Below are 13,400 nucleotides of genomic sequence, written 5' to 3'. Positions count from 1 at the left end.
TAAAAAAAAAAAACCCTCTTAAACCTTTCATATGTTTCACAGATGAATCAGCAAATGGCTGGCATGAGTCTCAGCAGTACAAACCCTGCAGTGGGTTTTGGCCAATCCCCAAACACAACAGTAGGATGGTCTGGAAGCTCATCAGGTCAGACTCTCAGCACACAGCTGTGGAAATGAAAGCTGGGAGACAAGTTTCATCCAGAACTACCACCTGACATTCCTTGCTACAACGCATCTAGTTCCCCTGTTTACTCATGTACATATTTTTTTCCTTTTTATCCATTTGTTCATGTATTAGGAATTATCTGATAGACTGTGTTGGTCTGTACTGATTAAATTTGATGTGGTGAAAAACAGGTTGAGAAACTATATGTCAAGAGCAGCTTTGCTCATATTTCTTGTGATTCATAGACCACATTATTTGAGAAGCTGCTCGTTCAACTTGCATAATCAGTTCTCAAAATTAATAGCTCTAATGTTTGCATATATAAGGGAAGTAGTTATCATGTTAGTAATACCTCTAACAGTGTAAACCCCAATCCCAAATTAGCCAGTAATCCTGTAGAAGGTACTGTATGATCAACTGTTTAGTCCTATAAATTGAATGTAAATGTATCACTGAACACTGTTTTCTAGTATATCAAGGTTCTTTTCTTTCATCATTCACTTCACCGTGCTGTTGTTATGATGTGCTTAACAGGGAACATGGTTAGTGAAAGGAAGATAAACCTGGATGTTACTACAAACCTACCTTTAAAAATTTCAAATTTTATCTGCCTCTTGTGATTTGGAATTCTTAAACTTATGTATGTAGTGCTAACATCAAGAACTTTCTCTGCACTATATACAAACAGGGTAACTAAACAAGCCACTTTAATTCCTTGAAGGTATATCCAGGTTTATGACAGTAATTGTGTTTACATTTTATGGTGCCTAGTATTGATAAAATGTTATATCCCTATATTAAACTAATGAATCCATATACTTTTTGGTGGACTTTATTTCATATATTTTATACACTGCCACTGACCTTCCAGAAATTAATATTGCAAGATCAAAACTAGGAATGTTTTGTTTACAAAATACCTTGGGGCAGGAGAGATAGCATGGAGGTAAAGGTGTTGCCTTTCATGCAGAAGGTCATCAGTTCGAATCCCGGCGTCCCATATGGTCCCCCATCCCTGCCAGGAGGAGCAATTTCTGAGCATGGAGCCAGGAGTATCCCTTGAGCACTGCCGGGTGTGACCCAAAACCACAAAAAAAAAAATACCTTGTTATCTGTTTATAGGGCTACTCATTTCTATCTGTTATTATGAGACCAAAATGGGATTTGATGAGGGAGCATTTAAGATATTCAGTATGATACCTACACTGTTGTTTAGGTATACTGTGCAAAGATCTTCTGATTTATTTGTCAGAAAAACATGCAGAACAACTGAAGACAAAAACAACAGTTTATGTTAATAAGCTCTGTTAAACAGATGTCCATCAATTGGCATTAAAGCCTGTTGTAAACGTAAAACTAAACCAAATAGTACCTGAATGCTCTGCAACCTGACTTCCAAACAGCTTCTTATTTGTCTATTGGCCAGGCAGATAGCACCAGTTGCTGCTTCAGTTTATACCTCAATTTTCACTGTGTCCAGATGATACTTTGGCTCATTGGCTAGATTAACCTTCTCTGTCCGAGTGTGCCACACAAGAACCTAAAGGGGAGGAAATCGTATTGGTAGCATTCCTTTAGTGCTGACACTCAGCAAGGTGTCAAGCAGCAAATGAAATGAATACCTTGGTGCAGTTACTTGCTTTCGGTTCCAGTTCTTCAACTGTTGTTATTTGTTTTAGAAAGTCAGATTCTTGCATTCCTGGCTGAGATCCACGGCGCTTAAATACAGCTTTTGGATTGGATAAGATGACTTGAAGACTTACAGCAAATCCTTTATGAAAAGTTGAGAACAAAACAAAAACAAAATACAGATTTTAAAATAATTGGTGTACTTACCCTTTTTCCATATAATCTTTGTCACATTAAAAGTTACTTTTAAAAATACCTACTATGGGGTATCGCTATAGTACAACAGGTAGAGCATTTGTTTGCCTTGTACACGGACAACATGGGTTCAATTTCTGGCATCCCAGATGGTCCCCAGAGCCTGCCAGGAATAATTTCTGAGTGCAAAGCCAATCCCCCCCCTCAGGAAAACACTACTATGTGCTAATTTTACAAAGTTGAGGAGTACTATCTGTATCACAGTTTCCAAGGGAAATTAGTCATTACAGTATAGTGTATTCAGGCCTTGGAGCATCTACTATAAAATATGAATTAAATGACTGTTTTTGCGTGGGTTCTTGAATGTAGGATACTAATCATGTCACTTGACCTTTCTTGATTCCCTCTTAGATGTAGTCTGACATTCTCAACCCAGTTTTTGATGTGAAATTGGTGTATGGAAAGACAAATGTGATATGTGAGTCACAAAATACTGTCAAAAGATATAGCATGTATATAATACCATATTACTTAAAGGGCAGTTGGCAACAGCTAGCATTTGTGACTAGAAAATAGCTGGCCGACTGGAGAGGTGAGTAGTACAGCTGGCCCACCTGAAAGCTTCATACCACTTAGCAGACAAATTTGAGTCCACGCTCAGACATGGCTAATCGGCACAAGCCTACAACAACAACAACAACAACAGGCATCCAACTAACACCAGTGCCTTTCTTAAAATCTGAGCTCTGATTTTAGTGTTAAGAGGTTTTGGTTTAAGTTTTCATGTTTGTGCTTCTCACTACTAGCTCCTAGCTAAGAGTCTACACTCCTCAAACACATTGAAGCACTGGTATATTTTTCATCTAGCTTCAAGGTACTGATTTTAATTCCTCTTTCATAAACGGAGACAAATTATGCAAAAGTCATGTAAAAATGATAAGAACCTACTTTTATTCTTTCATTTTTCCCTAAGACACAAGCACATTCATCAATTCATCGTCTCCATCACTGATGAATTTGTCTTTTTTTTTTTTTAAAAGAGTATCCACTTCCTATATAGTGCAAAGGGGGTGCAGGTAAGAAAATCTACAACTAAAGCTAAGCTCTGAAGTGATCTCATGGCTTGGCTGCAAGACCCTATCCTGGCCTCATTGGAGAGCAGGGTGCCCTTTCCCTCACTGGAGACAACTACCCTGAAAACCCACTTAATAGGCAACTCCCCACAGAAGCACAGGGGTTTACTAATTGCAGAGGCAGAGATGGTTGGTAAATTGGGAGGCAGAAACTGCCCACAGCCCTGCTTAGTGAACAGCTCAAAATGAAGCAGGGAATAGGCAACACCAGAACTACAGGCTGACTAGGCCAAATGTGCCTGTGCTGAAGTTGGGAATTCCTTCTCCCTCTAAGCAGGACATAGGTTTTTATTCCAGAATCTAGGATTTAACCCAAGCATATGTAACTCGAGTAATACACATATATACACACATATATAACATATGCATACATGTATATATAACCCAAGCATATGTACCTCAAGTAGTATAAATATATACATATATATATATAACTGTTTATTATATAGATATACATGTATATAATCCCTCTCTTGTGTGTGGGGAAGGTGATAGTCTCACCTGGCAGTGTTCTGGGAATTATGTGGGATGCCAGAAATACAACCCAGAACAACCACTTGCCAGGCAAGTGCCTTACCCACTGTACTCTGTATCTAGTCCCAACCTTTTCCTTAATAAATTAACTCTAAAAATACTTGAAATAGCTTTGAGGTGCTAGGAAGCTTACAAAATCCTTGGGAGTGATTCTTCTGGCTTAGTTGCATAAAATATAAACAGATAAAACTGGCTGTTCACTAAGAAGACAGCATTTCCTGCCATCAAGTGCAGGGATAGGAGATATATTTTTCTCAGAGCAGAACCTTTTTAGAAAAATGAAACTAGTATATGCTCATAAAATAATGAAAATAACATTTGTAAAACATCCAGTATTCCAACAAGTCATTTCCACTTCTGGACCAGATAGAACAAGAATGAATTTTTTTCTTAAAGCAGGACAAAATATCTAGGGAAAAAATGGTTTCAGACATGTAAAAACAAGTCTGAGAAAAGAAACTACCAAGAGCCTTACAGTTATTTCCACAATCTTGCAGTGCTTTGCAGTCAGTGTCCTTGACAAAAAACAAAAAGGAAAAATCAGTATGAGAAGGCAATTCCCAGAGCTAAGAACCAGAGTCAAAAAGCTAGCTCTCTTGATTTGTAGAAGTTCTCCACAAGCCAGTCCTGAGAGATCAGCAGGATTTGGTGCAACTCCATGAGGCAAAAGTGGAAAGAGGGCTGAATCAACCACTGGAGTGGAGTACCACTGGAAATAGCTGGGTCATCAGTAAGTTCTTGAAAGGTTACTTTCTATTGCAAAGACAAACTGGAAGTTGAATTGGTTTTGCCTAACTTGGAAAGCAGCCTTAGGTTCAAACTACTTATAAGAATCAGAATTGTTACCCAGAATCAAGTTAAAATGTGTGTATATGTGTAATCTACATAAATATCAGCTAATTTCTACCTTGCAACCCATAAAAGTTCAAAATTCCTTAGGTATGCAAATTACAAGATAAAAAAGAAATAGCAAAACAATTCTACTTGAAACACCAGTAAATATTAGAAAAGAAATGGGCTGGGGAGATAGCATGGAGGTAGGGTGTTTGCCTTGCATGCAGAAGGACTGGTTCAAATCCTGGCATCCCATATGGTCCCCTGAGCCTGCCAGGAATGATTTCTTTTTTTTTTTTTTTTGGTTTTTGGGCCACACCCATTTGACGCTCAGGGGTTACTCCTGGCTATGTGTTCAGAAATCGCCCCTGGCTTGGGGGGACCATATGGAACGCCGGGGGATCGAACCGCGGTCCTTCCTTGGCTAGCGCTTGCAAGGCAGACACCTTACCTCCAGCGCCACCTACCCGGCCCCAGGAATGATTTCTGAGCATAGAGCCAGGAGTAACTCCTGAGAGCTGCCAGATGCGACCCAAAAACAAAAATAATAGAAAAGAAAGACTGAGAATACTAAGATGAAAATTATTAAAGACAAAAAGTGGATCCTAGAATAATGGGTAGGGTACTTTCCTTGCATGTGGTGAACTTGGATTTGATTCCCACCACCACATCTGGTCCCCCAAGCACTGCCAGGAGTAATTTCTGAGCTCAGAGCTAGGTGTAAGACCCCCCCCCCCCCAATACAGAAGAAAAATGTGGGGAGGGATGACTTTTGGAAGCCAGGCTGGGCGGCAAAGTTTCGGTACTGGACCCATGTAGCGTTTGTGCAGAATCTCACTGAGAAGGCCCCAATGCTGCTGAGCACTGCTGTGACTTACTCAAAGCCTTGATTGGCCACGTTTTTACAATTTGCCGAGGTTGAACTGGTACCTCCAACTCCCTGCTGAACTACCAGTAGCTATTCAGAGCTTGAAGAAAATAGTTAATAGTGCTAAAATCAGGAACTTCAAACATCCAATGGTTAAGGAAGCTCTACTGAGTGGTTTGGTGGCCACAGAGGTATGGATGGTTAAGGAAGCTCTACTGAGTGGTTTGGTGGCCACAGAGGTATGGATGTGGTTTTACGTCAGATCCTCATTAGTATTTGAGGACTTAGATAATAGTTGGTTTACTGGAGTGTTCCTATCATGTGTGATCAGACTAGTATTTAAATAAAATAAAATCACAGTATCTATAAAAAATTGTGTCAAGGGCAGGAGAGAGAGAATAGGCAGTAGATACTTGCCTTGTATTCTACTACATTAGCCCACCACTTTAGTGAAATCTTGGCACCACATAGGCCTGACCACAAATTAGGAATGGCCACAGCACTGCCAAGTCTGCCTCACTTACCCCTCCCCCAAATATTTAAGTCTCAAAAATATACTGGTTAAATTATGCTAATAAAATTAAAATGGGCTGGGGCCGGGTAGGTGGCGCTGGAGGTAAGGTGTCTGCCTTGCAAGCGCTAGCCAAGGAAGGACCGCGGTTCGATCCCCCGGCGTCCCATATGGTCCCCCCAAGCCAGGGGCGATTTCTGAGCACATAGCCAGGAGTAACCCCTGAGCGTCAAATGGGTGTGGCCCAAAAACCAAAAAAAAAAAAAAATTAAAATGGGCTAAAAATACATTGAATAGACACTGCAGAATAAAATATTACTAAACAAAAACAGCAATATAATCTACCAAAATGATACATAAAACTGAATAAAACCAACATACCAAGAGAGGAGTCACAGAAACAATGAAAGAGGAAAGAGGGAATGCAAAAAATACTAATTGGAGTACCAATTGAAAATGTTTAAAAATTTGAAAAATTATTAAGGACATAAGAGACTTAATATTATCAATGACCTCATCTTAACAGACATTCCAATAAACAATGGCAGAATACACAATCTTTCCAAGTAAGTACACAAAGAACATGATCAAACTACAATACAGCCAAGTCATGTTAAGTCAAGGCAAATTTGTAAAACTTCAGTGCACAAAGTTTTCCCTAACCCCAGTGGAAATAAATGGGAAACTAAGATAAAAATGGAGAAAATGTCTATATATTTGGGAATTAAACAAAATTCTAAACGAAATAACTCAAGGAAGAAATAAAAAGATTCCTTGAGACAAACGATAATTAAGAGACAACTTGTCAAAACTTGTGGGACACAGCGAAAGCAGTAATTAGGGGGAAACTCATAGCAATACAGGCTTATGTCAGAAAAGGGGAAAATAACAACAATTTAAAGGATCATCTTAAGGAACTGGAACAACTGCAGCAAAGAAATCCAACCACAATGAGAAGTCAAGAAATAATAAAAACCAGAGCAGAAATAAACAACATAGAAACCAAGAAAACAATACAAAAAATCAATGAGTCCAGGAGTTGGTTTTTTGAAAAAATAAACAAGATAGACAAACCACTGGCAAGACTCACCAAAAAAAAAGAGGGAAATCACCCAAATTAATAGGATCACAAATGAAAGGGGAGACATTACAACAGAACCCCAAGAAATACAACATATCATGAGGTCATATTATGAACAACTATACTCAATTAGGCTAGAGAACCCAGCAGAAATCGACAGATTCTTGGAAAAATTCCAGCTACCAAGACTGGAATCTGAAGATCTAGAAATTCTAAACAGGCCAATCACCTCAGAGGAAATCGAAGATGTAATTAAGAAACTCCCTAAGAACAAAAGTCCAGGTCCAGATGGTTTTACAGGTGAATTCTATCAAACATTCCGAGAAGACTTACTACCATTGATCCACAGGCTCTTCCAAACCATAGAAAAGACAGGAACCCTACCCAACTCCTTTTATGAGGCTAATATCACACTCATTCCCAACGATGGCAAGGACAGCACCAAGAAAAAAAACTACAGACCAATCTCCCTAATGAACATAGACGCAAAAATTCTCAACAAAATTTTAGCAAACCGAATCCAGCACTACATCAGAAAGATTATAAACCATGACCAAGTGGGTTTCATCCCAGGGTTGCAAGCTTGGTTCAACATATGTAAATCAATCAACATTATACACCACATCAACAAGAAAAACAAAAACCACATGATCATATCAATCGATGCAGAGAAGGCGTTTGACAAAATTCAACACCCATTCATGTTAAAAACACTCAGCAAAATAGGCTTAGAAGGAACCTTTCTCAAGATAGTTACAGCTATCTATGAAAAGCCCACAGCCAACATTATCCTCAATGGCGAAAAACTGAAAACATTTCCACTAAGGTCGGGAACTAGGCAAGGCTGTCCACTTTCTCCACTCTTATTCAATATAATCTTAGAAGTCCTAGCAATAGCAATCTGACAAGAGAAGGGAATCAAAGGAATCCAAATTAGGAAAGAGGAACTCAAATTATCCCTCTTTGCAGATGATATGATATACATAGAAAATCCTAGAGTCCACAGTAAAACTTCTAGAAATAATTAACCAGTACAGCAAAGTGGCTGGCTACAAAGTGAATACACAAAAGACAGTAGCATTTCTCTATACAAATAATTAAGTAGAAGAGAGAGATATTGAGAATTCAATTCCATTTAAAATAGTAACAAAAAACATTAAATACTTAGGGATCAACCTTACAAGGGAAGTGAAGGACTTATACCAGGGAAACTTCAAAACACTTCAGAAAGTAATTGAAGAGGATCTAAGGAAATGGAAGAACATCCCATGCTCATGGGTAGGTAGAATCAATATAATCAAAATGACCATCCTACCCAAACTCCTATATAGATTTAATGCAATCCCCATCCAAATTCAGACATCATTCTTTAAAGACTTAGAACAATCAATCATAAAATTCATCTGGAACCACAAAAGACCCAGGATAGCCAAACACATACTGAAAAGCAAGAAGCTGGGTGGCATCTCACTACCTAACCTGAAGCTATACTATAAAGCCATAGTGATCAAAACGGCATGGTACTGGTACAAAGACAGAGCTTCAGACCAGTGGGTTAGAACAGAATTTCCAGACATAAGCCCCCAGACTTATAGTCAACTAATATTTGACAAAAGAGCCAAGAACTTGAAATGGGACAAAGAAAGTCTCTTCAACAAATGATGTTGGCACAACTGGAAAACCACTTGTAAAAAATTGAAAATTGATCCATACCTCACCCCATATACAAAAGTCAACTCAAAATGGATCAAAGACCTCGAAATCAGACCCAAAACCATGAAGTTTATTGAGAAAAAAATAGGTGAAACACTCGAAGACCTATATATCAAAAAATTCTTTGATGATAGAATGCCAATGGCAAGAACTTTAGCATCAACCATAAACAAATGGGACTACACCAAACTAAAAAGCTTCTGCATTGCAAAAGAAACCATGCTCAATACAAGAAGACAGGTAACTGAATGGGAAAAAATCTTTGCACTTAACATGTCTGATAAAGAGCTGATATCTAGAATATACAAAGCACTCAGAAGGATAAAAAATCTAATGGAAAATGAAGAAGTCGTAGTTGAGTAAAGGCAGCATCAAATGTGTTTGAGAAGGAATTTAATAACAATTCTAAAAAATACATGAATATCTATGTTCCTCGAAGAAATATTTACGATATTTAAGTTCTAGAAGCCACCCATGTTCCCACCAACAGTGTAGTGAATAAAGTAAATGTAAGGTAAGGGTGCTACTCTCAGTTTTTATTTTTCAATGTACTAAAGATTCTAGGCACAGCAGTAAAGCCTAGAAGAAAGAGGGAGGAGACAAGAAAGAAAGAAGGGCTGAGTGATAGCACAGTGGGTAAGGTCTTTGTCTTGCCTGAAGCTGACCTGGATTGATCCCTGGCATCCGATGTGGTCCTCTGAGCACTGCTAGGAGTGAGTCTTGATCATAGAAACTTACAACATGAGCACTATTGGGTATAACCCCCCCCCCCAAAAAAAAAGACGAAAGTCAACAAACATCCTCTTCACCCTTCAGCCAGTGACTAGCATGAGGAGTGCTCACAGGCTCTCATTCATCACATTAACTTTATTTCTACAGAGACACATATCATTAAATTCTCCATATGTTCTTCTCTACACAAAATTTGTAGTTGTTGTTTGTTTGGTTTTTTTGGGGGGCCACTTTCAAAATATATTGAAATGCTTTAAAAAACAGTCATGTCAATAAAGTTAAGGGCCAGAAGGACCAGCTCACCACAAAGAGTGGTGAATGCTGTTAGAGAAATAACTACACTAACAATTAGCATGACTATGTTAATGAATGAGAGTAGTAGAATGCCTGTCTCAAATACAGGGAGGGGTTGGGAGGAGGGAGGGAATATTGGTGGTGGGAAGGTTGCACTGGTGAAGGGGAGTGTTCTGTTTATGACTGAAACCCAACTACAATCATGTTTGTAATTATGATGCTTAAATAAAGATTTCATAAAAAGAAAAAAAAAACAGTCATGTTATGAATAAAGGTTTTCTGGAGATTTTGCCAATAAAAGAACATCCAGTATCTTATCACTAAAGTCCCTAGTACACAAAATCTGTATGGTTTTATTGAATTTGAAATATATCTGTATGGATCCAACTTCTATGGATTTAATGAAAGATAGTCTTACAGAAAAATTCTGAAAGTGTTGCCCTAGTAGTCCTCATTTAATAGTCTCACTCATCTATGGGTTTAAGAAAAATAAAAAGACATTCTTGCAATAATTTTCAGAGACAAGGAGAGGAGGGCTGGAAGTTCCAGCTCACTACATGAAGCTCACCACAAAGAATGATGAGTGCAGTTAGAGAAATAACTACATTAAGAACTATCATAACAATGTAAATGAGTGAGGGAAGTAGAAAGCCTGTCTAGAGTACATGGCGGGGTAGATGGGTAGGAGGGAAATTTGGGACATTGGTGATGGGAATGTTGCACTGGTGAAGGGGGGTGTTCTTTACATGACTGAAACCCAGCCACAATCATATTTGTAATTAAGGAGTTTTAATAAAAATATTAATTTAAGAAAAGAAAGAAACTACCTTCCAGGGCAATGGCATCCTCTAGGAAGAAGTTCTTGGGGCATTGACTTTAAAACAAGACTGAGAAAGAGGTCATACATCTGTCAACTAGCTGCTTCAATACTGACATATTCTAAACCTCAACCTAGCTTTCATTTATTCAGGGACTTGGATTCCTTTGTAAGTCTCCCAAGATAGGAACCAGAAAAAAGAGGACCTGGAAAAGACCAGAGAAAACCTCAGCAGTCTTTGATACTGTGGCCCCAATCTACCCTCAAGGAAACTATATCAGAAAGAATCTAAAGAGTTTTTCAGTGTTCAAGATTTCTACTCAAGCATATAAGAAACCTGATTCTCTGATGTAATCAGCCATCTGTTTTAGAACTACAAACTGAAACTGAATGGAAAATGATTAGATCCAAGTTTCCACCCAAGTTTCTTTTTTCAGTAATTTCTTGCTTTATATACTGGCACCATAAAACACCCTATGAAGTCCGCACTCCAAACCTTTATAAGAATATAAGATTGTTGAATACAAGTGTAGAAAAAATCTATTAGATTTATATAAATGGAAATCAACATTTTTAAAACATCAATTACAGTCATAAAATAAACATTCAGGAAATTGTCTGCTGACAACAAAATTTTTATTTAAAGGATTATGATTTACAAAGTTATTCATAGTTAAGTTTTAGACATTCAGTGTTTCAGCACCAATCTCCACCAGTTTCAACTTTCCTCTACCAATGTTCCCAAAGGTGCATTGATGGTGTTAAGAAATGACAGAACTATCCAAACCACTGTCAACAACAATGAAATTATGAGACCCAAACTTTAACAAACTTCAATGAAATATTCTTCAAATTTCTTCAAAGACATTATCTCTATAAAACATTGAAGAGACTTCACAGAACCATCACTAATAATAGCCATCACTATTATTCCCAAGTTTCCTGATGCCCTTCATGTTCCTTCTTTCTAACTCCTACTCACATTTTCTGCTAACTAGGCAAAAACTAGTTGATTTGCTTTTTGTTCTTATGGATTTGTTTGTATTTTCTAGAATTTTCTGTGAAACTCATTCTCTTAAATTTTTTACAAGTGGAACTATACAGCATGTAGTTTTTCTTCTCTGGCTTGTGTATTTCAAAGGCCAAATCATTTTTGAAATCTATACATACATATCAATAATTCCTACCTACTAAATTCCATTTTGCAGACAGGCCACAATTTTTCAATATATACTATATTATGTGCATATAGTATATCATATATTACACGTATAATTATATATAATTACATATTGCATATTTTATATATATATATATATATACTTTCCCAGCCTTGGGTCAGAGAGATCATACAGTGCGTGGAGTGCTTGTCTTGCAAGAGGAAGGCAAATCCCCCCGGATTTGATTCTTGGCATTCCCTAGGTCTCCTGAGTGCCCAAGTTTAATCTTTGGTATAGCCCAAAACCTGGGGTAAGCCTTGGTAGCCTGGCACTGCTGAGCCTAAGTAGTATTGCATTACCAGCCAAGATAGAAGATGGGCCAATTATCATCAGAAGTGGGCCCTTGGCACTGTGATCACTGCTTAGAGAGCAACCTCTGCCCCCAAATAAAAAGAATCCTCAGGACATCTTATAAATTATAAACCTCAGTGACTTCTCCCATTAACCTTCATGTAAATGCTTTGAGATTCCACCAGAGCTCTGGGACACCCTTGTCGCTTCAAGGCAGAGACTGTGGAGGAAATAGATTATTTTGGGGTGTCAAGAGATAAAGGTGGATCAGAGCTGGGGGAATGATAAGAAAAGGTTAGAGATCCAAAGGTGTCCCTTGGCAAGAGAGACCATGCTACTAAGTCGTGCAGTCATGAAATGGTGGATCATTGTGAAGAGAAAACAATTTATCTTCTCTTGCACGAAGAGCAACCCCTAAAAGATTTTATTCCCAGTGTTTTTCATAACCCTGCTTCAATTTTATTGTAGATTCAAAATAATAGCAGTGAATTCAGTTTAGAAAACATCTTTCTTGAGAAGAATTTTTGACTACCATAAGGCAACACACACACACACACACACACACACACACATACACACACCACACACATGCACACATGCACACACACACGGGCTGTGCTCTACCTGACAGATGGACAAAGCTATTTCAGAGCTGAAGATTGATGAAATCAATTTTGAAGCTTTCATGCCATCATTTTCTAGGTTATAAATATCAGCAAAAAAGTTTGGTGCCTCCCTGCCTCATATTTCAAAGTCCACAGTTATCTTATATCATCCACATAAAATGAGTCACTTTATGATAAAGTATAATTTTAGAATGTATGGTCTAGTATAGGACTGATTGAACTCAGCTGGATAGAGAACAAAAATTTTCAAGGACAGGTACTTGTACAGTGGATAGGAGTTTGCCATATGGTCCTCTGAGTCCTGCCAAGAAATGATTCTTCAGCACAGAGGCAGAAATAATTCCTGCACCAGTGAGCAAAACACACACAAAAATACAAAACAAAACAAAACAAAAAACACTTTGAGAGTTCTACTTAAACCTAATAAATTTTTCAAAAAACCCACCAGTAATCCCATTTTAAAATGAGATTTAAAAATGTATCATTTTATTAAATGTATTAAATCTATTAAGCTATTAAATGTATCATTAAGCATAAAAATAAATATTTAAATGATAGGCTTGTCAACATCTTATCATCATTTAATGTATCAATAAGCATGTGATAAATTCTAACGAACTAGACTTCTGGACAGAGGCATCAAAAGTTGTATGTTGGGCCAGAACCCTACATACAAGGGGAAAGGCATTTACCTTGCATATGTCTGATCCCAGGTTTGATCCCAGGCATTGCTTAGTCTTCCAAGTCAATCAAAAG

The 13,400-nt window shown here is 37.9% G+C and overlaps 2 protein-coding genes across 3 annotated transcripts in view; one reads left to right on the top strand and one right to left on the bottom strand.

Annotated features, from left to right (window-relative positions):
- The window catches only part of SMAP1 (small ArfGAP 1), a 108,314-nt gene extending 107,332 nt beyond the window's left edge, over positions 1–982 (top strand). For both annotated transcript variants that reach the window (XM_049776890.1, XM_049776889.1), the window contains one exon: positions 43–982. In XM_049776890.1, the coding sequence (XP_049632847.1) occupies positions 43–177 (135 nt within the window). In that variant the 3' untranslated portion in view covers positions 178–982. The remainder of the gene's footprint in view (positions 1–42) is intronic.
- A 287-nt stretch (positions 983–1,269) lies between these two features.
- The window catches only part of B3GAT2 (beta-1,3-glucuronyltransferase 2), a 90,566-nt gene continuing 78,435 nt past the window's right edge, over positions 1,270–13,400 (bottom strand). The window contains exons 3-4 of the mRNA XM_049776934.1: positions 1,789–1,937; positions 1,270–1,706 (exon numbers count right to left, since the gene is read on the bottom strand). Coding sequence (XP_049632891.1) covers positions 1,620–1,706; positions 1,789–1,937 — 236 coding nt within the window. The 3' untranslated portion in view covers positions 1,270–1,619. The remainder of the gene's footprint in view (positions 1,707–1,788; positions 1,938–13,400) is intronic.

Source organism: Suncus etruscus, chromosome 7, assembly GCF_024139225.1.
Source record: "Suncus etruscus isolate mSunEtr1 chromosome 7, mSunEtr1.pri.cur, whole genome shotgun sequence".
Classification (NCBI taxonomy): Eukaryota; Metazoa; Chordata; class Mammalia; order Eulipotyphla; family Soricidae; genus Suncus; species Suncus etruscus.
Note: the sequence above shows the minus strand (reverse complement) of the source record. Positions and strands in the feature narration are given on the sequence as shown.